This window comes from Mustela erminea, chromosome 7 (assembly GCF_009829155.1).
Source record: "Mustela erminea isolate mMusErm1 chromosome 7, mMusErm1.Pri, whole genome shotgun sequence".
In the NCBI taxonomy this organism is placed as follows: domain Eukaryota; kingdom Metazoa; phylum Chordata; class Mammalia; order Carnivora; family Mustelidae; genus Mustela; species Mustela erminea.
In genome coordinates this window covers 104,896,733-104,921,209 of record NC_045620.1, presented here as the reverse complement: position 1 = coordinate 104,921,209, position 24,477 = coordinate 104,896,733, and the positions used below count along the sequence as shown (strand labels likewise).

Here is a 24,477-nt window from a genome sequence, read left to right as displayed (position 1 = left end):
TATGAAAAAGGCCCAATTTGAGTTTTTCTGTTCCCTCTAAGGAATATTTCCCTTTTTAAATACTTCCTGAAAGTCCAGACAGAGCACTTCTTAAAGTCTGACTGATTATGAAGGCACCACTTGATGTCAGCTCAGGAATTGTTTCCATTTCAAAAACGCTCACAGTTACTCTTCAAAAAGAACATTTGTCTTTGTCACTATGAAGTCTGAACGCATTCATTTCTTCCTTAACCCTTGGTCTGAAAATGTGGAAGTGAATAGAATTAACTGTACCCATCACACATGCAGACATTACAGCACATCACTCTGAAGTCTCATTTGGTTATAAGTATTCTCCGGCTCTTGGGGACTCAGTGTGTGGGGATTCAGTGGACTCCCTTCTTGGAAGAACCACGAAAAGTTAGCATCCAGGGGGAAATGACTCAGGCTATGTGGGCCACAATGCTTTACTCTCTAAGAGGAGGCAGAACATTTATATCTGGGAAAACCCCTAGATTTCTAGCTCTCCGTTTTTCTTAATAGTATGGTTGACAACTGAGTGATTAATCAGCTTATTATATTTTCCTTTATTCAAAGGACCTAGTAATTTTTACCTAAAATGTTTTTTGGACTAGATGTGTGAATCAGATCACTGCATAAGAATGAATCTTATCTTGCAGATTGTTTACTTCACATATTTTGATCTTGAAGCAGGCCATTTGTTCAATTTGTTAAAAGCCTCGTTCTCCTTCTTTCTGTTATCTTTGATACATCTGCCTTCTATATTAAATACACCTGTGCTTTCCATCTTTGACTCTTTGAAAGGTACATTTATTTTTACTTGTACAGACTAGTGAAAGCTTCGCATTTGTGTATATAATTTACAGGAGCTAGTCTTTGCTAGAAAGAAAAAAGATAAATATCCCACATACAGATACACACACACACACACACACACAGAGTATTTCTTTAAAATTTTACATAGCCAACATCTTCAGTATAATTTTTAAATATGATTTTCTGTCAACTTGTGATCAAAGTGTCTCACCTGTGGTTTGTTTTTACCATTCCACACTTCCTTTTCTTTCTTTTTTTCATGTCCCTTCACAGATAGTAGGAAAAATCAGGAGCCCACTTCATTAGTGGCTGTGGCTGTAGGTTTGGTGTGGAGAAGGGAGAGATTGAAATTGACCTAAGTGGGGCGGGGGACATGACATGTTTTACTTGCCATTTCATAATACAGTTTTACATTGTGATTGATTAGGTAGATGTTGCTGCCAAAACAAAAATTTCCATATGCTTAGACACAGATTTTACTAGGAATAAAACTTTTATGTGGTTTTTGTAAAGGGATGAGATGAACTAAATGGTTTTTCTTTTTCATATAATTTCTATGATACAGTGAAATGTTTACATTCAGGTTTTTCCTCCATTTTTATCTTTCAGGGTTCTAACCATTTAGCTGTTATTTTTGGTGACATTATTTTGGCAGTTATTGACTCCATTTTTGTATGGTTCATATCCTTTACCATGTCCTAAAGTAGTTTGCTGTATCATTAAAATCAGGTTACTTTCAGTTTGTATTTATAATAATAGAAATTTAGGTATACATTATTTTTAACCTCAGTATAGGAATTTAGTTAAAGGTGAAAAAGCAATCATTCCCCCCAAAAAGAATATCTTTTATTTTTTCTGTTAGTTCAGCGAACTTAAGTACTCACTGTGTGCCCTGTGCTGAGGACGCAGAGAAGGAAAAGCTATTGTCCCTATGTTTAAGGAATTCACACTCTGGGAGGGAAGACAAACATATAACTTAAAGCAGTATAGCAATAGTAGTTGCCATTTTAAAGAGGTGCTATGCAAACAAGAGGAAAGAGAAAGTAATTGTAGTGCAAAAACCAGGGAAGACTTCACAGAGGTGGTGACATTAAATTGTGACCAAGAGAACAGATTGGGTTAACTGGGAAAAGAATTGGGGGAAAGGCATCCTGGGAAGAATAGAGGGGAACAAATAGTTGGAAGCATGAAAATATGGGGGCAGTGATAGAAAGTCCCAGAGTAGCTTACCTATAAGTGGATGTATGTGGGAGAACCATGGAAGGCGGGGCCAGAAGGGAAAGATAGAATGACGTGCTCAAGAGTCTCATGTTCTTTCTGTGGGGAGAAAGAAAAGGAAATCAAAGCTGCCCAGGTGAGCAGCATGATGAAATCTGTGTTAGAAAGAACTCAAGAATGACATTTAAAAATGACCTGGAAGGGGCACCTGGCAGGCTCAGTTGGAAGTGTGCGCAACTTTTTTTTTTTAAAGATTTTATTTATTTGACAGAGGGAGTGAGCACAGGCAGGGAGAGGAGCAGAGGGAGAAACAGGCTCTCCATTGAGCAGGGAGCCTGATGCAGGACTTGATGCCAGGACCCTAGGATCATGACCTGAGCCAAAGGCAGATACTTAACCAACTTAGCCACCCTGGTGCCCCAAGAACATGTAACTCTGGATCTCAGGGTTGTAAGTCCGTACCCCACATTGGATATAGAAGTAATTTAAAATCTTATATAAATAAAAATGTAAAAATGACCTGGAAAAGGAGATCCTGGAGTCTAGAGATAGGAAGTCTGATAAAGAGTCATTTGCAGTTGTCCAAAAAAGAGATGGTGAGGGTTAAAAATAGGGCAGAGGGAATGGAAAAAAGACTCCAGATGATAAACTTAGTAGAAGTGGGTGGGAAAAGAAGGGAGAGAGCTCCAGAGAGGTCTTGCTGTCTCAGTGGGAGGCTGGGGACAGTGTTGCCATCCCCAAGGTAATGAACTTAGGGAAGGGACCATAATGGATGAAATGTGAGCCGCCTAAGGCATTAGTGTTAAGCAGAGAGTTGGAAATCCCTGTCTGGGTTTGTAAGAGGAATTGGAACGGCTGATGAATATTGGAGGTCATCTTCATGTGAAAGAAGGTTGCAGCCCATGGAAGTGACCCAAGAACACATAGACCAATGAGAGAGGAGAGGACCAGGATGGTGCCCAGTGTGGGTAGAAACATGCATGGAAGAAACACCTGGGTGGAGGGAGGTAGAAGAACCTAGAAATTGTTCTGAGGAGAAGCTTTGGTAAAGAGGGGTGGTCAGCAGTGGCCAGTACTACAGAGAGATGAACTGCCAGGGTATACGTGGCTTTGGTCATTCCGGAGGTCACAATGGGACAGCAAGAGAGCAGCCTCAGTGATGCTGGTGAGGCAGACACCATGTTACTGCAGGAGAAGTTTTAGATGCAAAGTAACCGTGAGGACCCTCCTCACTGCTTCAGTGACTCCAGTGGAGTCTGTTCAACTCCGAGGCAGGGCCCTCTAATTCGCATTCGAGGAAATGGGAGGAACTCTAAAGAAACTGTGACCTGGTCAGAGCAGAATGCAGTGTTACGCATATCCCGGAACATTATTTTTATCTCTTTCTTCTGCATTTACATCCTCTTTGAAACTCTTTCCTATAGATAGATTTTATTTTTACCAAGTTTTTTGTTTGTTTCCATTGTCTTTGATACTTGTCTTTTTGCTTTTAATATTAACTGTTCTTTTGTTTCCTTGTAATTTCTTTCCATTTTTTCATCTTTACCTCTTGTAGGAAGGCCAGAGGGCTTGAGTTTGCCTGTGTTCCTCCTCTGCAAGGAAGCTCTCCTTTCTGCAGGCATGCTAACATACATGGCCTTTTTGAGTCCCCTGTGGGTGATTTCTTCCAAACCCAGTGTGTCTGCTCTTTAAACTCCCTGTTTGTGAATTTTTAGTATGCTTCCAAGTTAAGAACAAAAGAAAAAAGCCTTTTAATTTAATTTACCATCCCTACTCTCTAAAGCAGTGGTTCTTAGTCTTGTTTGGGTACTGGGACCAAAGATGCCTTTGAAAGTTGAATGAAAGCTGGGGAGCCTCTTTTCACAAGATTAGAAACACACACCCTACCAAAGTTTTGCCTGCAGTGGGGCATTTAAAAATGTCCACAAAATTATATCTGTGGATTCCCTGCTGTCTGAAGAGTATCTAGTTAAGAAATAATACCTGATTTAAAGAGTTGTTTCTGACCAAACTTGCTTAAAAATCAGAGCTACTAGTTTAGAATCCATGTTTGTTGAAAAAAAATTATACTTAAATACATCCTTTCCAAGAATGATACTAAGCTTACAGTAGTGTAATTTTTATATTTTCCACATGAAAACACATTCAAAGACATTGAGCTATTAAAAAAAGGTGAACTACATTGCTCAGTTCTGCCCATAACTGTGCTCTGGCCATGAGAGCTAATCCCCAGGGGCCGTGGTTCCTGTTCTGCCGCAGCCGCATCACTCGTTAGGGATACTTGGCTGACCCGAGGAGAAGGGGCTGGTAGGATGAACTTACGTGCCAGCAGGATGGGCAAAATCGTGGAAGATGAACCTAGCTGCTAGTTTCAGCATTGCAAGCTCCAGATCTTCACTTCCTCCCTTCTGTCATTGGGCATTTAGAAAGTGAGCTTAAGATAATCTGCTTAATCTGGAATTGTCTCCAAAAGTATATGTTTGGAACCTTTAAGAAGTTAGCGAGTATGTTTTTCAGTCAACTAACTGAACTATAGACCTGGCATTTTAAAAAATCTGTATTATCTTTTTTCCTGGTAATTTACTGATACGTTTTTCAAAGATTTGTTCTTAACCATCCACAAGGTAGTTTACTGGGAAAAAATAGTAATGCACCTTGGCAGGAACTTCGAAAGACAAGCAGCTCTAAAGGCCCAATTCCATCGAGATTTGAATGAGGGTAATTTATCACCTTTATGGACAGTGTTAACTTTGGACTGTTCCAACACATAATGCACCAAATTGGAATGGGGAGATAAGAGAAACAAGGAAAAAATTTAGTTTGCTTAATGATCCTTTTTTTTTTTTTAAAGATTTTATTTATTTATTTGACAGAGAGAGAGGCAGGCAGAGAGAGAGAGAGAGAGAGGGAAGCAGGCTCCCTGCTGAGCAGAGAGCCCGATATGGGACTCGATCCCAGGACCCTGAGATCATGACCTGAGCCGAAGGCAGCGGCTTAACCCGCGGAGCCACCCAGGCGCCCAATGATCCATATTTTTAATAAAGCAGTTTGAAATAAGAGTTATAAAGAAATCTAGAAATTAAAATTATCTTGTTTAATGTTTCATGGTGAATTGAAGAAACTTTGTCCATTTCAGCTGGCACCTGATTTTTCTATGTTTGCTTTGAGATGGCTATTTGACAGAGAGTAGATTTTTAAAATTATTACAAATGGCAAGCAAAAGAAGCAGGTCTACATACAGAACTGAGCGCTTGCGTGACGACTCTGCTTTGCTCGATGAATCTAACATAGCTATCCTGTAACTGTTCGGTTCTGAAGTAAAACTAGAAATAACCTGAAAAAATCAAAGCCATTGCTTTTCTCATGAAGCCCCCTTCCTCTTTTTTTCCTGCTTGTTTTAATTTTGTGCTGTTTTGCTGCAGGCAAGTGACTCTGATCTTGTGCTTCTGGCCAGTCTCCCTCTCTCTCTCCTTGACTCTGGCTTGTGCTGGTGGATATCCTTTTCCTACTGCAACAGCACGTTCCCGTTGCTTCTCACCTCAGGATAACCAGGCCTGTTTGCTTTTGTCACCACTTTCCTTTAAGGGGAGAAATGATTTAAGCTTTACTTAAATTTAATGGTGTCCTGGTAAGGGGAGGTTTAGGCAGTTTTGAATTTGCTTCTGGTCTTTTTATTCCTCGGCTTCTCAGAAATGCTTTTGAATTATTCAGTGTGACCTTATTTTTAACATAGAAAATTCATTTCAGTCAAGAATTTTGAAAAAAGGTATTTCTCTTGATAATGTTAAATGAATACAGCATATTTACATTTTTGTAAATTCTGACAGTAGCCTTAATTGGTTATATTGTGTTATTTTAGAAATTGATCTTCTTTTGTAACTCACTGGTCATTTAGAAAGACTAAATAGCAGTTTTGTGAGTACTACCATGAAGTTTCTGATTCATGAAGTATTTGAAATTTAAAATAGGCATAAATACAAAGTTTGCCGCTTCTGTTCTTTTGCTCCACTCTGTTGTTTTTGGCCTACGGTTCAGGAACAAACCTGGTGATGTGCTCCAGAAGAAGCAACTCCCATTTACAAAGAGAGCCCTGGCTTGGATCCCGGCTTCATTGCCAAGGAATCAGTGGAGAAGCCTCTTTTTGATTCTTCATACTTGACAGTTTTGAGCTTTACCTGACCCCAGTGCTCCTGGAAAACAGCCCTGGTTAAGAAAGCCCTCACCCTTTTGTGTTCCAGGAAAAGGCTTACTCCAAAGAACATACAGGAGACTTAAGTCCAATAGGACTTACATGAGACGCCCAGATGCCCCTTGTTATTAGTGACAAGGCCAGACCTGTTTCCCCACTGACCAATCGGGCCAAACTAAGCAGTCTCCTTCCCTGGACCAGACTAAGCGGTCTCCCTCCCTAGGTCCCTGAGCCTTTGTCCACCACAGCCCTCCTCAGTGGCCCCTCTTGAGAATCTGCACACCTCAGGGAAAGGGACTCCCTGAGCAGCTGGCCAGTCATGCCACCCACTTCCCCATACCTGCTTTCCAGTCTTGTTTACCCTCCCAACAAAAACAAAGCCCTATCTGGCCTGACCTGTGGGACTTTTGCAGATCTTAAGAGTTAGAAAATCCTCCCCATGGCAGTAAACCTCCTCTGCCTGTTGCAGTAATCTCTTTCCTGACCCAAGTCCAGATTTGTTTTATTTAACATATTTCATTTTTCAATTTATACAGTGGAATTGATAGAGGACCTCCCTTCTTACTTATGGTCATTCAGAGGATAAAAAGAGAGTAGACTGGAAAGAACAAAATAAGAAACAGAGACAAAGGCACAAGCCTAAGGGCATGTCATAATGTGATCTGTAAGAGTCACTGGCCTAAGGGGGAAGAGGGCTGGTTGTTTAGTGTATATACTGCTCTGTCCTGTATTTTGGGAGCTGGGCATTGAAGGAGAACATCATAGGGTTTCTTGCCTTTTGTATTCCCCAGAATTTAGTTAGTTCAGACATTGGTAAAATGTAAAGCAAGATTCGTGATAAAATCAGTATCGTGGTCATACAAATATTGGCTAAAGTAATATTTTTTGTGTTTTTACAGGAACTATATTTACCAGTACTAATTTTAGAAATGTAGTAGGAGATTCTTATTTTGTTTTTAAACTGTTACTATTTAAAATGTCTTTCCTTAACTTTTTGCACATATTTATAAGTTTGGCACAAACTATGAAGACTCTAAGACTAAGAAAGAACACAGTGAAATTTTCTTTATACAGGCACTTTACAAATACTCTGATCTTTGCTGTACTGGGTAAGCTATTTAATTTTCTTATTATAATAAATTATTTCAGTATTATATGTTCCTTCAAAGGTGACATCTTTGGTGTGTTTCAGCTTCTATAGTGTTTATGGTGTGGACGACCAAGACATTTAGAATTGCAAAATGTCAATCAGTAAGTATAATCTTCCTACTTAAACAGTTTTCATTTTTAATTATACTATTTTGGGAAGTTCTTTATGATGCTCTAGTATATAATTTGTGTTAGGGTTTTATTTATCTGATTAGTTATAAGGTTGAAGTAGGCATTGATAAAGAGCTCTTCTTAGTTTTTATTTTCTTAAAAAAATGTACTGATTTGGAAGATGGACTGGTTAGAAAGATTTCATTCATGTTTGTCATTGTACACTATTTGAATGGGAAATCTATCTGTGTTTATCAAAAAATTAAACATTTCATGTTTGAACTGTCCTTATAGGATTGGATGGAACGCTGGGTTGATGATGCGTTTTGGAGCTTCCTTTTTTCACTTATCCTTATTGTAATAATGTTTTTGTGGAGACCATCAGCAAACAATCAGAGGTACCTAACATAGTAAAATGGAAGTTTGGCAAGCATTTGTTGATCACTGCTCCTGTGTTCAAATAAAAGCCCATTTATAGAAACTGAGGAAGTAGTCCTCACTTTTAAAGGAGTACACAATCAAGTAGGGAGACGGACATAATGCAAGAGAGGGAAATAAGATTTGTATAAACTAGGAAGTCCGGGGGAAGACCGAAGAGGGATGAGGAAGCCTCCTTGAAAGGCAGCATCTTCCTCAAGGAAAGAAATAGAACCATGAAAAGCTGAGCTAAGAAAAAATGTACATTTTCTGAGGTAGTGGCAGAAAACATGGTATACCTTGGTGGTCATTGAGACATTTGATTTTGGTTAATACTGCTTACGTTGGAGGCAAGTAAAGCTGAAAAGGAAAAGTGGGGCCAATATCAGAAGGAGCTTGAGTCGTATGTTCAGTTTGTTCCATTGGCTGCATGTGATGGGAAAGCCCATCTGCCGTCGCCTCACTCCTCTTCCCCAGGGAAAGGGCTGTGAAGTTTCTTGAATGCCCTTCTAGGGAACTGAAAAGTAAGTACTGAGTGTGTGTTTCTCCCTCTCTCTCCCTCTCTCTCTCTCTCTTTTTTTTTTAAAGATTTTATTTATTTATTTGACAGAGATCACAAGTAGGCAGAGAGGCAGGCAGAGAGAGAGAGAGGAGGAAGCAGGCTCTGTACTGAGCAGAGAGGGAGTTCCAATGCGGAACTCTACCCCAGGACTCGGGGATCATGACCTGAGCCGAAGGTAGGGGCTTTAACCCACTGAGCCACCCTGGTGCCCCACTCTCCCTCTCTTTTTAAAAGTACATAGTAATTGGGACACCTGGGTGGCACACCTAGGCGTCCAGCTCTTGGTTTTGGCTCAGGTCATGATCTCAGGGTCATGAGATCAAACCCTGAGTCAGGTTCCAAACTCAGTGCCAAGTCTACTCTCTGCTTTGCCCCACCCCATTGTGCGGGTATGTGCACACGCATACACACACTCACTCTCTCTAATAAATAGATACATCTTTTTTGTAAAAGTATATAATAATTATGCAGAAATACATACATACACATACACACATACACACTGCTCTTCACCTTCTTGTTTAAGATGCATCTTTCCATATCATCTTGTATAGATCTACCCCATTTTTTTTTTTTTTAAAGTAGGCTCCACGCCCAGTGTGGGGCTTCAGCTTACGACCCTGAAGTTGAGAGTGGCATGCTCTACTGATGGAGCCAGCCAGCTCTCCCTCAATCTCCCACATTATTTTTATTTTTATTTATTTATTTTTTTTAAAGATTTTATTTATTTATTTGACAGAGAGAGATCACAAGTAGACGGAGAGGCAGGCAGAGGGAGAGAGAGAGAAGCAGGCCCCCTGCTGAGCAGAGAGCCCGATGTGGGACTCGATCCCAGGACCCTGAGATCATGACCTGAGCCGAAGGCAGCGGCTTAACCCACTGAGCCACCCAGGCGCCCCTCCCACATTATTTTTAATGGCTCTTTAGCATTCCATGATATGAATGTAGTCTAATTTATAGAAGCAGTCCCTGCTTATTAGGCACTTTGCTTCTAGGATTACTGTTATTATCAGCAGTGCTTTCTGAATATATTTTTGACCTAGCAAATGTGGCTCAGTCAGTACACTTTATTTTCACCAGTAAGATTAGCAATTTACTTTTTGTTAGGGGTTAAGTTTAGAAGTAGTGGGCAGGGAGGGTAAACCTGACAGGGAGAAAAAAAGTAGAGCATGAAGTTCCCTTCCCTGAACATTGAAGAACTGCTTTCCAGAAAGATCTTACCAGTTACGCTTTCACCCGCAGGGCTTGGAGCTCCAGCTTGACTGTTGCATTGCTAATAATCTTTCCTAATTTGAGAGTAAAAATAGTTAAGTATTCGTTATTTGAGTTTATAAGAAATTTTTAAAATGTAAATATTTTTGTATGTAATGATGCTTTTAGATATCAACTGAAGAACTGAACAGGTTTAAATGTACTAGTAAAACTACTCCTTGTTTCTGACGTAGATATGCCTTCATGCCGTTAATCGATGATTCTGATGATGAAATTGAAGAATTTATGGTACCATCTGAAAATTTAAGTAAGTGACATGTTTTCTTATTAAATGACCGTTATGTTGTACCTTTACTTATGATGCAAAGTCAGATACATTTTTTTTCCTATTAAAATAATCTTAAAACTATATCTGCCCAAACCCTTTTTATGGTAGATAGCCACAAAAGGAAGTCAGTAATAAAATTTTCATGATCATTAATGTAGTTTGAATTTTTGTTACCTGTTTGCTTTTAAAGTCTAAATATTAAATATTTGCTTAGCTCCTAATAATCTTCTTCTTAATGAGGATTGCTAAATTTTCTTGAATCACCTCTTCTTGCTTTTCAGAATTATAGATATCTGTTCATTCCCATAGCATTTCTAATTACAGTTTTAGTGCTGTTTTCATCTTTCAATTAATTTCTACATAGCACTTTATTATTTTATTTTATTAAAATTTTATTTATTTATTTGACAGAAAGAAATCACAAGTAGGCAGAGAGGCAAGTGGGGTGGGGGGGAGGCAGGAGAGCCTGATGCGGGACTCGATCCTGGGACCCTGGGATCATGACCTGAGCTGAAGGCAGAGGCTGTAACCTACTAAGCCACCCAGGCACCCCTCATTTTATTAATTTTACCATAGTACTTGAAACATTTGTTAAGGCAACATCAATACATAATTCAGTTGCTGAGAATAAGTAAGTGTAGAGCTATAATGTGTTTATGAATTGTAACTCTCAATATTATTAAGCAGTCAGTACCACAATCTGGTGAGTAGAATCAGTGCAATCCCAATCATAATTCTAATCATAATTCTAATCCCAATCATAATCATAAAAAAAAAAAGCGGTTAATGTGTTATGGTTAATGTTAAAAAACAGTTAATGTCAAAAATAATGGTTAATTATTTTTTTAAAGATTTTATTTATTTATTTTAGAGAAACTTTTTTTTCAAATTTATTTTAGAGAGAAAGACTGAGAGAGCATGGGGGTAGGGCAGAGGGAGAAAAGAATGTTAAGCAGGCACCCCACTGAGCATGGAGCCTGACATGGGGCTTGATCCCAGGACCCTGAGATCATGGCCTGAGCTAAAATCAAGAGTCAGACGCTCAACTGACTGTGGCATCCAGGTGCCCCAGTTAATCTGATTTTAAAATATGTATGAAAAAGAAGAGGACCTAGAAGAGCCCGAACATTCTTGTAATTACAACATGGGCAGATCTTGAAAACATTATACTAAGTGAAAGAAGCCAATCCTACAGATCACAAATTGTATGATTACAGTTAAATGATAAGTCCATAAAAGGTAAATCCATAGAGGGGTGCCTGGGTGGCTCAGTAGGTTAAGCCTCCTCCTTCGGCTCACATCATAGTCTCAAGGTCCTGGAGTCAAGCCCCACATTGGGCTCTGCTTGGTGGGGAGCCTGCTCCCCCTCCACCGCCCCCCTCCCTCGCGCCTGCCTCTCTGCCTGCTTTTGATCTCTCTTTCTGTAAAATATATAAATAAAATGTTTTAAAAAATAAAAGAAACATTATTAAAAAAAAGAAAAAGAAAAGGTAAATCCATAGAGACAGATTAATAGACATGTGGTTTCTTTTTAGGGTAATGAAAATCCTTTTTTTTTTGTTTCTTTCTTTCTTTTATTTATTGGGGCACCTGGGTGGCTCAGTGGGTCAAGTGTCTGCCTTTGGCTTAGATTATGACCTAAGGATTATGGGATCGAGACCCACATCAGGCTCCCTACTCAGTAGGAAGCCTGCTTCTCCCTCTCCCTCTGCCTGCTTCTCCCCACTTCTTGGGCTTTCTCTCATTCTCTGTCAAATAAAGAAAAAATCTTTTTAAAAAGGTACCATTTAAAGATTGTTTATTTGTCAGTAAGAGAGAGCAAGAGTGAGGGGAGAGGCAAAGGGAGAAGCAGGCTCCCCTCTGAGCAAGGAGCCCAATGTGGGACTCGATCCTAGGACCCTGGGGTCATGCATGACCTGAGGAGAAGGCAGATGCATAACTGACTGAGCCACCTAGGCATCCAGAAAATCTTCTGAAATTAGTGGTGATGGTTGTCCTGAAATCTACCGAATTGTACACTTCAAGGTGGTGCATTTTATAGTGTAGAAATTCTATCTAAATAAATAAAATTAATAGACTTATAGTAATTTCAAGACTTATAAAAATTTCAAGTTATACTGATCAAGATAGTGTGATATTGGCAGAAGGATGGAGAAACACAGTAGTGTTTCAAAATAGAGTTCAGGGGCATCTGGGTGGCTCAGTCATTAAGCCTCTGCCTTTGGCTCAGGTCATGATCCAAGGGTCCTGGGATCGAGCCCTGCATCAGGCTTCCTGTTCAGTGGAGAGCCTGCCTCTCTCTCACCCACTCCCCCTGCTTGTGTTCCCTCTCTGTCTGTGTCTCTCTCTGTCAAATAAATAAATAAAATCTTAAAAAAATAAAAAAGTCCAGAGATAAATCCACAAGTATATGGTCAGTTGATACTGTTGTCATTACTCTGTTAATAACATTCTGAAGAATATACTTTTATAAGTACCCAATTGATTTCACATAGTAGGTTTCTAAAGGTTTTATTTTTTAAAAGGAATGCAACAAAGGCACCTGGGGGACCCAGTTGGTTGAAAGTCCTGGTCTTGATTTTAGCTCAGGTCATAATCTTAGGATTGTGGGATCCAGCCCCAGATCAAGCTCCTGCTAGGTGTGGACCCTGCTTGAGATTCTCTCTCCCTCCCTCCCTCCCTCTCTGCCCCCCCCATAAATAAATAAATAAATAAATAAATATTAATAATAAAATGAATTAATAATTAAAGTAGCTCCAAACTGGAAACCTCATTCACCAACTAATCTTTACAAGAGAACCAGGATGTTCTATGAGGACAGAATAGTACTGTCAGCAAATCTAGTTGTTGGAACAACTAGATGAAAACATGGAGGAAAATTCACCTAGAATCCTTACACAGATATCACATAATAATTAATTCAGGATGGACCACACACCTAGATGTGAGAACTTAAACTATAACTCTTCTGCGGGCACCTGGGTGGCTCAGGCAGTTAAATGTCTGACTCTTGATTTCAGCTCAGGTCATGATCTCAGGGTTGTGAGATTGGGCCCCATGTTGGGCTCTGCGCTGGGTATGGAACGTGCTTAGGATTCTCTCTCTCCTCCTTTGCCCCTCCCCCCCCCAAAAACTTTTAACTCTTCTGAAAGAAAACAAAGTATCTTAATAACCTTAGGACATAAGGAGTTACCATACAGTTTTAAAAACTAATAAATTGACTTTACAGAAATTAAAATACTCATCCAGAGAAACAAGAAAACAAAGGGACTTATATAAAAAATTCTTAGACTTAAATAAAAAATTTAGACTTAAATCAAAAATTAGACTTAGACTTAAATAAAAAATTCTCTGTACATATATCTGAGAAAAGACTTGTATCCAAAATATAAGTAAAATTCCTATCAATCAATAAAATATAACTCAATTTGTAAAAACAAAAAAATACCTGACACTTCACCAAAGAAGACAGAGGAATGACCAATAAGCATGTGAAAAGGTGCTCGGTATAATTGGTTATCAGGGAAACACAAATTAAAACCAGAGTGAGATACCACCACATACCCACTAGAATGATTAAAAGACTGACAGCATGAAATGTTGGAGAGGATGTGGAACAGCTAGATCACTCAGACACTACTGGAAGGAATGTAAAGTACTAAGACTTCTTTAAAAAACAATTTGGTTCTAAAAATTTGAAAAAAAAATTGGTTCTTAAAAAGAACCAATTTGGTTCTTAAACCTATGTCTATCATACAAACCAGTCATTCTTTTTTTTTTTTAAGACTTTATTTATTTATTTATTTGAGAGAGAGAGAGAACGAGAGAGAGAGCATGAGAGGAGAGAGGTCAGTCGGAGAAGCAGACTCCCCGCTGAGCAGGGAGCCCGATGTGGGACTCTATCCCAGGACTCCAGGATCATGACCTGAGCTGAAGGCAGTTGCCCAACCAACTGAGCCACCCACGTGCCCCCAACCCAGCCATTCTACGCCAAGCTTTTTACCTAGAAAAAATTATAGAAGTGAAAGCAATATTCATAGAAAGATACTGATGTACACCATTATTTTCCAGCAGGTTTATTCTTAATAGTTCAAAACTGGATATAGCCCAGTGTCCATCAACAGTTGAATAGTTAAAGTATTTGTGGTGTACCCACACAATGTGGCCCACACAATAGATAAAGTAGCCCACACAGTGGGCTGCTGTTCCATCTCAAAAGTAACCAACACTGCAACATAAATCTCAAAACCTTTATGTTGAGTGAAAGTAGGCAAATCCAAAAGAATACTGAGCCCCTGGATTATGGTTCTATATGTGAAGTTCCAGAACAGGCAGAACAAAACCATGGTGATTATGTAAATCAGAACAATGATTGCTTCTGGTAGGATTAGGATTGACCAGAAAGGAATTTAAAAACCTTCTGTAATGTTGGAATGTTAAAGGTCTCACCCAAGATGGTAGTTGCACAAGTGTATATACTTGTAAAATCTCTTAGACTATACACTTAAAATTTGTGTATTTTATTATCTGTATTGCACCTTAATTTAAAAAATCGGTGTGTTGCCCCACTGAGAGAATAGATCTCAAATGTTGGGATTTTAAATGCCCTCCATGGAGGGGCGCCTGGGTGGCTCAGACGTTGAGTGTTTGCCTTCGGCTCGGGTCATGATCCCAGGGTCCTGGGATCGGACGGACCCCGCATCGGGCTCCCTGCTTGGCGGGAAGCCTGCTTCTCCCTCTCCCGCTCCCCCTGCTTGTGTTCCCTCTCTTGCTGTGTCTCTCTGTCAAACAAATAAAATATTTTTTTAAAAAATGCCCCCTTGGAGGGGCACCTGGGTGGCTCAGTGGGTTAAGCTGCTGCCTTCGGCTCAGGTAATGAATGATCTTAGGGTCCTGGGATCGAGTCTCGCATTGGACTCTCTGCTCAGCAGGGAGCCTGTGTCCCTCTCTCTCTCTCTCTCTCTCTGCCTGCCTCTCTGTCTACGTGTGATCTCTCTCTGTCAAATAAATAAAATCTTTTAAAAAAAATGCCCCCATGGAAACATTTTTTGATCGAGGAATCTCATTTTCATTCATTATAGCACTTCATGATTATAATATACCAATTGACCTTGTTTATGGAGAAACACAATTTGAAAATTATTTTAATAATTAAGATGAATACTTAAGGGGCATAAATTACATGTCAGGCACCTTGTATCACTAACTTGTTTAATGCTCATCAGAACCCTATGGGTAGAGATCAGTATTATCCCATTGTGTTGCTGGGGACACTGAGCCACAAAAAGTTAACTGTTTTGCCCAGGGTTGCATAGGGAGAGCCAGAATCCTAGGTGGGGCAGTCTAGTTCCAGGACTCATGCTCTTAACCTCTGCTCTGAAACTGCTGCAGAAAGGAGAGCCTGGGTCATACAGGAAGAAAGAAAATCCTCTTCCCTATTTTATTTTGACCATAGGTACATTCCAAAATGTACACATCAGAGAAGTGAAGGCATAGCCAAAGATGTTTTATTATTAAATATGATACTGCAAATTCTACAGGTTTTTATTTTTATTTTATTTTTTAAAAGATTTTCTTTATTTATTCATGAGAGAGAGAGGCAGGGGCAGAGGGAGGAGCAGACTCCCCAGAGAGCAGGGAGCCTGATACAGGACTTGATCCCAGGATCTCCGGATCGCAACCTGAGCCTGAAGGCAGATGCTTAACCGACTGAGACACCCAGGCACCTCATCTATAGATTTTTTAAATCCATAAATTTTAAAATGTATCAGAACTATCTAAGGAAATATGCATTTATGTTTGCTTGTATATTTAAATTCCTCTAAAACCAGAATTCTACACTAGCATCTTGAAAACCTCGTTGTTATTGAAACATTTGTGAAATCTATTAATTTTTGCCATTCTATATTTCCAAGTTGTATGTTAAAGTCAGCACCCTGCCTGAAGCTTCCAGTATTAACTCTTCTTTAAATATATGCATATATGAATAATTAGATATATATATAAATCTCTCTATAAAAACATATCTTTGTTGGGTTATTAAATGTGAGATTATGAAAGAAAATAACATTTTCCAATTTATATATTTCTCTCCATAATGTTTCTCATTATAGCTGAAGGAATAAAATTAAGAGTCTCAAAAACGGTTTCCAACGGAACAGCTAAACCTGCTACTTCTGATAATTTTGTGAGTATAAGATATTTTAACAGAGTCTGTGTCACATTCTCTGACTGTCAGGAAAACTTTTTCTACTAAGATTTTTTGCGTGACATTCGGTGTTACCGAGCAGCGACACTAGTTAAGCCTGCTGGCCTTTACTGCCGGTAGACACCGGCTGCCGGGGCCATTCTCGGACCAGCTGCATGGGCGTCACTGGGAGCCTGTTCAACTCGTGGGCTTAGGCCCACCGCAGACCTACTGAGTCTGAATCTGCTTCTTCACAGGATCCCAGAGATGATTCACATGCACACTAAAGATGGAGAAGCTTTGACATAGTGGAAGCTTGTGTTAATTTTTCAACATTTTTAAAGTGATTTTTGAAGCCATTTCAGATAACATCTGCTATCTGTTAGGAAAGGACTTTATGTATTGCCTGTGCAGTTAACAAAATTAGCATTTGTTATAGAACTGTGGAAGCTTGCAGAAAATGGTCAAATAGAGAGTAAAGTTTTTTTTAATATTTCATGCATATTAATTAGGCAGTGGGAGTGCCTTTCATATAGTTTTATATTCTGCTTTCTTATAATTATATATGTTGTGATCAACAGATTATGAAATTTATGTATGCTTATAAATTCTGACAGTATAGATGACCCAGGAGTACAGTTTGATCTGTTGGTTTTGGTAAATTTTTTCATTTTTATTTTTGATAATAATTTTTTTGAATGTGTTTTTTAAGTAGTTTTATCGTGATTTAAACTTTTAAAAAATTACAGCAGTTTTAATTATCTGGTGTTAGAGCTATTAAAGTTTAAATTCATTAAGATATTTTCCTTTTGGGATGCCAGGGTGGCTCAGTTGTTGGGCATCTGCCATTGGCTTGGGTTTGTGATCCCGGGGTCCTGGGTTTGGGTCCCGCTTCGGGCTCCCTGCCCAGCAGGAAGCCTTCTTCTCCCACTCCCTCTGTTTGTGTTCCCTCTCTCACTGTGTCTCTCTCTGTCAAAATGAATAGAATCTTAAAAAAAAAAAAGGTATTTTCCTTTTATTTTAGAGATATGTATCAGTTTATTTTATTTTATTTTTTAAAGATTTTATTAATTTATTTGACAGAGAGAGAGGGATCGCAAGGAGGGGAAGGAGCAGAGGAAGAAACAGATTCCCCACTGAGCAGAGAGCCTAGTGTGGGACTCGATCTCAGGTCCCTGGGATCATGACGGGAGCTGAATGAAGGCTGACATAACTGACTGAGCCACCCAGGCATCCCTGTCTCACTTTATTTTACCATGCTTGCAAGCACATCGAGGGAATACTTTTTCATTTCACTAAATTAAGGGCAGTCAGCTCTTAATCAGAAGCCTTATCTCAAGACTTATTTCTACTTGAGACTCACTCAGAGAATTGGGGTTCCTATTAATACTGGCTCAGCTTCCTTGTTTCTCTCCTAGGTGAGCAAGATGTGATTAATACTAGAACCAGAGTATTCCATGTAGCCAAATCACAAAGAAACTTAATATACCTTTTGTTTTTCTTTCTCCCTGTGAGATAACCATAAGTAAGTCTCTGTTAAGAAACAGATACCCTGGGGCGCCTGGGTGGCTCAGTGGGTTAAGCCGCTGCCTTCGGCTCAGGTCATGATCTCAGGGTCCTGGGATCGAGTCCCGCATCCGGCTCTCTGCTCAGCAGGGAGCCTGCTTCCTCCTCTCTCTCTCTGCCTGCCTCTCTGCCTACTTGTGATCTCTCTCTGCCAAATAAATAAATAAAATCTTTAAAAAAAAAAAGAAACAGATACCCTGACCGACCTGCTTTTCTTTTCTTGTCTCCTGCAGAGAGATGAGCATAAATAGAAGTGACAGAAATAAATAGGCTTTTGTAAATTTAGTAATAAGCAACTACTTGATTTTTAACAACGACTTCAGAGGAGCAGTCATTACTAGGTGCTTGTCATTTCGTACTCCAGTTGCACCATCTCTTGGATCGGGTGTAACAATACCACATTTGGCTGTTGGGAGCTCTTGAACTCAGTCATCCCTGAAAACTACAGAGAGTTGGTTCATAATTCAACTTACTGAAATTTGCCCCAGACAGTACAAAATTCCAGTTTGCTTTTGCAAACCAAACTGTCATCTTTTTCTTTCGAAAGATTATAAACTCATGATATAAAAACTTGAACAAATTAGGAGGCATAATGAATGCTAGGAGTAAAAAAATCAATAAAAATCAGTATTCTTGCTGCTGAAACTGTGTTTCTGCTATGGTTTTTCAGGACAAAGAAATAAAACCTGTGAATCTAATGAAAACCAAGAAGTATGAAATTCTGAAATCCAGAATTTTTGTTTCTTTGCCTGTTTAAGAAAATACTGGCATAATTTCTGTGTGGCATGCATGCCAACTTCTTAGGAGATGTGGAAATGAAAAGGATTGTGCATTTGAATTTAAATGCTTAAATTTATATACATTATACCTTAAAATTCTACTTTCAGGGATTCTAAGCAAATGCTAATATATAAATATTTATTTCTACAGGATGAAGATTTGAAGTGGGTAGAAGAAAATATTCCCTCCTCATTCACAGATGTGTAAATATCCTCTGTTAAAGTTTGACTCTAAACTTTAGGATATCGTATAAAGAGATAATTCTCATACTTTGTCATGTGCTTTTCAAATATCATACCTCTATATGTTTTTATAAGCCCCCACCACTACCGAATGACCAGTTTCGTGTCATGTTTGTTAGTGAACTGAGGTGTTTATTTCCATTGGCTCTGTCCCTCCAGATTTGTAGATCACAGACTATGCCTATATTCGGCTTTAGTATGTACACTGGCCTTTTAACGACATTGTTGTCTGTTTTTGTTTTGTTTCAGAGCTCTTCCAGTGTTAGTGGATTCAGACGAGGTAAAACATTTTTTGCGTATTTTCTTGGTCCTGTTATTTTCACAAAGTAGAAGTGTATTTCAGAAAGAAATTCTGGAACTTTATAAAATGATAAATTCAGCAGGTTGGCAGACTGCACTGATTTGTCAGTAAAGCGTAAAGGAGCTCGAGCCTCATTTAAAACAGGAGAAAGATAAGCGCTTGTTGGTATGAAGGAAAGGAGAATTACAAGATTTCAAGTCTATGATTTTCTAACTTCTTGTATGTTTTTAAGAGTTTAGAATACTTTAAGATGGCAGTTTGTCTAAATTAATCTATACTTAACATATTTTGGGGGATATTAGAGTTTCTGTCTCATATTCATTTATTAACCTGGAGATTTGAATAGAAGATGTGGATTTGGCAAGGTTTGGGGGAGAAAAATGAGTTACAGATCATCTGGACATTGGAGTGTGGCCCACAATGGGAAGAAGTCTGAATTATAAGAATTAAAGGGTGGATGTGGGGAATAGGGGCTTACAGGAAGGAATCGTAGAGGACCAGGAGTGGTAGCCTAGGCGTGATTTAGGTGGTGGCCAGGGGAGCAGGAGAGAACCCGTGGCTTTGTTGACAGAAGGGAAGAGCGGTGACCAGCCGCAGCAGGCTGATCTGACGGTAGGCGGCAAGTTTTGAGGAGGCTGCAGTAGACACGCACGTGGCTACAAAGGAGTTGAACTTGAGGATTTAGAACTCTACAGAAAGACACGCCCTGGAGAATTGCTTTTAAAAGGGCACTTAGAGGATTCATATGATAAATAATTTTGTAATTTCAAAACACATGAATTGTGTAAAGTGAGGCAGATCCCCGGAGGAACTCTGCCTCGGAGATCCATGTTAGCCCCATCCCTACGTCTCCCTGCTAATTCTAAACTCAAGACGTTTCCCAGCTGGCAGGCTGTTCAGGTTTTCTGAACTTGCCAACGGATATCGAGCATACATCACTAGACGTGTGTATTATCTGGTGTTTATTTTCTGTATCTAATATTTTTGTGTGTGCCAGTGACTCTACTTAGTCCCCCACAAAATCGTGACCATTGAAAGATTAGAGAATTGTTATGTTCTGAAAGGAGCATCAACATTTGCAAAAGTATATCATCTTTTGTTGTTGTTGTTGTTTTTAAGGAAATCATGACCAGATCTGAAATGGCAGAAAAAATGTTCTCGTCAGAAAAGATAATGTGATTGAAACCCATAGAAGTGACACATAGTTAACGGTGAAGGCCTTCCTCAAGACTGAAAGCAGGCTTTGTTTTGATGGAGTGCAACAAGGTTTCATTGCATTATCTTGGAAATCTGTGTATTACAACTAAGAATTCAGGTGGTATGAGGGTTCTACGACCATTTTAAGCTGCTCTGGAATGTCGGCTTCATGTCCGTCAAATTGCCTGGATTTGGAAATAATGTAAGAAAAGTATTATGATTAAAAAAATATGCCCAAATCCCCTTAGCTGAGTGATAATAGGGACGTGGATTTTCTCTTTTCTCTGGAAAATATGACGATTCCAGACTTAAAAATATTTTTTACATAAACACTCCTACTGTTCTTCATTAACCTTTGAGGTAGATGATGTGATTCTTCTGTAGTAAAGCAGCGTCTCCATCTCTTGGGTGTATAGTTACTAGATGCAATAATAATTTTCTTTGACTTTTATACTGGAGTGATTTGAAATTAAGTACAATTTGGTTAGCCTTAGAACATGAGCATGTTTATATGGTTAGCTTTGGTGTGTGTGTGTACGTATACATACGGGTCCACACAAAGTCCTTGTTTGTGAATATCACCATGCACACCAAATCAGAGTTGGGTCCTCTCTGAGCTCAGGGGAACACAAGTACACAGGAAAGAGGTCTTGATGATCACTTCCAAGGATTTGCTCTGTCATTGTCTCCTCAGGCCATATGTGCACGTGCTGCTGCGGAATCTGTCTGGGCAGGTGCTAGACATGTGGCCATATCGCAGTTCCTCTCTGGCAAGCTGGGGGGCTCACTACCAGTGACCCTTGTAGATGCTAGAACACTCTTTACATAATCTTGGTTTATTCGGTTTCATAATGAAACATGTATTTACCTGCACAGTATGTCACTATTAATCTTGTAATAATTCCTTAACCTTTAATCATGTTTTATACATCATTTTGTTACATTATGTATGTAATATATGATTTGAGAATTTTTTGTTTTAATATTTTTTTAAGTGCAGAACATTCTAAACTTGAAAAGTAGTTGAATGTAGAATGTTGGAAATGTGAATGTTTTGCTGCTTTCATGACCAAAGATACAGGGCTAGTGGACATTTAGAATAGGAATAAAAGTTAGAATCTTGTAGCTCTTTTTTGAATCGAGAATGACTTCAGAGAATTTTGATTGAGAAGCATTTAAAGTCTTAACCAGTACAAACATTTAAGTATAACTGTTAATTTATTTTCATTGTGAAGCTACAAAACAGAAGTTTTTCTTTCAAACCTGCCTTTTCGATTTATTTCTCATTTACTCATGTAATAGGAGTTAGCAAAAAAAAATAATAAATCTAGCAATAACGTGTCTTGAAAGATACTTTCAAATTTATTTTCAGTAGGGAACATTGAGCGGTTTGGGGCATCCTTCCTAGGAAAAGAATGTCAGTTAAGGTGGGGTCTATTCTGGTTTTGGTGTATTTTACCCTGGGCCCAGTTGTTGCAGAACTGGAGGTGACCCTGCCTTCTCATTCCTAACATTTTTCTCTACTACCACCCGGATTTTGAGGCAGACCCCCAACTCGTCATGGCTCCAGCTGAAGTTTGAAATATAAGGTCCCAGGCTTCTAGACTGTAGGAGCTACAGATGTAGTGGGGCAGACATGGGGAGGGTCAATGGTGAGCCTATGGAAACATCTCTTTCGGCAGGGAAAGATAAAGGATGTGATGTGTGTAGCTCACCTCCAGGCTGAAATGCAGACTTTTCTCATCTTCCAGAGTAAGCAGGATTCCCTTCTGATAACCTTGTCAGAAATGTTGTTTTTCAAAGGGCATGTATGGTATCTGTCACTTTCAGTGATGATTGTATCGTCAGTTGATGTCTCTTGACCTGAACTGAGTATGCCTGTGGAAGGTCCTCTTAGCCCCCTCACAGAAATAAGAGGGGGTGTCCTCGGGCTGTAGCTGTGCTTCCTCTGAAGGTCACTGGGGAAAAGGAATACCAATCCCAGCTGTTGCACGAAGTGTCCAGAAACTGGTCCTTAGAGCTTTTGAGTTTATCAGATCAGTTTGTTCTTGGGTTGCCATCGAGATGGGTCTCAATATAAATGAAGGAATCTGAGTAGAGTCCAGTTTTATGTGTTTCTAGAGAAAATGCTCAAGTGTTCTTATGCAAGTCATGTTAGATTTATATGATGTGTGAAATCTGCTTACAAGGAAATTTTCATGATTTGTGTTAGATTAGCATTTAATTGTCTGCTTTAAAGGATACTTAATTTATTTCAAAAATAAGGAAAAATAGAGGAATCAGTGTGAATTTTTTAAGACTGAGATGATGATCCTTTACTTTTCCTGTAAAGAAGATAATTTTTAAATCTTTCATATCCTGTAGAGAAAGCCAACTTTTCCTCTGTGATATAGTACATTATGTTTGCACTACTATAATAATGTCAAGACTGGAAGTATAAAAAATGTACATATAAGATTAATTTTTATATCTTTTTTTTTAAAGGGGTTTGAGGTGCCTGCCTGGCTCATTCAGTAAAACATACAACTCTTGATCTTGGGATCATGAGTTCAAGCCCCACGTTAGGGGTAGAGTTTACTTTAAAAATAAATAAAAGGGGTTGAATCTATTGCACTAAGCTCTACATGACTAATTTAAAGTGGAGAGATGTTGTGCTAGATTTAAAAAAATAACTAGTTTTCTTAATGTGTCTTTGTATGATCAACAGCATGCCATAAGCAATACAAAACACCAAGCCTTATACTTACAAGAAAAAAAGTTAACATATTGGTAAAGTTCTAAACATATCAAATGTACATAAGTGACAAAGGTAGGATTTTAAGGAAATGTCAGTATATAGAGAAGCTCAGTACTGCATTAAGGAACTTCTTTAGAACTAGGAAAGTATTCCTGTGTTTGAGGAGAAAATTTAGGGGTTTGAGAAGTTATATTTTTCTATTTAAAAGGGTTAAATTATTGCATAATTTGGAAAAGGTTGCTTTGAATGTAGGACAAAACTGTTTCAAAGATTTTTGTTTGAAAAGTTTATGTATTTTTGTGCCTTAATATTTGTTCTGACTTTTAATAAAATGCTTTCTGAAATTCTGGGTGATTGATTCTAGTATTCTGTTAGTGCTAGATTATGTGAAGCTGCAGGAAATGTAGGCCCAAATAGATGCCAGGCTTTAAACAAAAGTCTTAAGACAGGAGACACACTAATTAACAAATACGGAAAAGTGTTCATCCTCAGTAGTGAGCAAAGAAATGCAAAATATGGGGCGCCTGGGTAGTCTCAGTGGGTAAGTGTCCAGCTCTTGGTTTCGGCTCAGGTCATGACCTCAGGGTCCTGAGATCAAGCCCGTGTTGGGCTTTGCACTCAGCAGGGAGTCTGCTTGAGAGTCGCTCTCCCTCTCCTTCTGTGCACTCTCTCTGCCCCAATAAATAAGTAGGGGTGGCTGGGTGACTCACTTGCTTATGCATCTGTCTTCAGCTCAGGTCATGATCCCAGGGTCTGGGGTTGTGTCCTGCTTCGGGTTCCCTGCTCAGCAGGGAACCTGCTTCTCCCTCTCCCTGCGCCTACCTCTCTCTCTTGAATAAATAAATAAAATCTTTGATAAATAAATAAATACATTTTTTAATGCAAAATACAAGATGGGGAATTTTAAAAATTAACAGGTTTATGCTAACATTTGTAAAATCTGCTTGCAAAGTCTGATGAACACACTCAATTATAGTAATATACTTGATTCAGGCTTCAAGAAAAGAAGATCAACAACGTGTTTATAACCTTTGGTTCCTGCCAGTTCTGGTGATCTTTTTTAAAATGATTCAAACTATAGAAGGCTTCTGCAAAAAAAATGTTTATTTGATGATTATTTAAAGTGGAGACAGAATTAGAAACAAACTAAATATCAACAGTAGAATAGTAAGTGAATTAAGGTCTAGCCAGCTACTTTATGGGATACTGCAACCATTAAATTATGAAGAATTCATTATAATAACAGAAAATTATTTATAAGAAATAAGATACAGGGTGCCTGGGTGGCTCAGTGGGTTGAGCCGCTGCCTTCGGCTCAGGTCATGATCTCAGGGTCCTGGGATCGAGTCCCGCATCGGGTTCTCTGCTCCGCGGGGAGCCTGCTTCCTCCTCTCTCTCTCTCTGCCTGCCTCTCTGCCTACTTGTGATCTCTCTGTGTCAAATGAATAAATAAAATCTTAAAAAA

At 39.0% G+C, this 24,477-nt stretch overlaps 1 protein-coding gene across 3 annotated transcripts in view; it reads left to right on the top strand.

The window, feature by feature from the left end:
• The window catches only part of TMEM87B (transmembrane protein 87B), a 50,905-nt gene extending 28,968 nt beyond the window's left edge, over positions 1-21,937 (top strand). For 2 of the 3 annotated variants that reach the window (XM_032352763.1, XM_032352765.1), the window contains exons 11-19: positions 1,426-1,497; positions 7,224-7,332; positions 7,416-7,474; positions 7,778-7,881; positions 9,908-9,981; positions 16,116-16,189; positions 18,686-18,738; positions 19,027-19,057; positions 20,198-21,937. In XM_032352763.1, the coding sequence (XP_032208654.1) occupies positions 1,426-1,497; positions 7,224-7,332; positions 7,416-7,474; positions 7,778-7,881; positions 9,908-9,981; positions 16,116-16,189; positions 18,686-18,738; positions 19,027-19,057; positions 20,198-20,257 (636 nt within the window). In that variant the 3' untranslated portion in view covers positions 20,258-21,937. Of the gene's footprint in view, positions 1-1,425; positions 1,498-5,456; positions 5,529-7,223; positions 7,333-7,415; positions 7,475-7,777; positions 7,882-9,907; positions 9,982-16,115; positions 16,190-18,685; positions 18,739-19,026; positions 19,058-20,197 lie in introns of all 3 variants that reach the window. The other variant, XM_032352764.1, reaches the window with a different exon arrangement.
• The last annotated feature ends 2,540 nt before the right edge of the window (positions 21,938-24,477 follow it).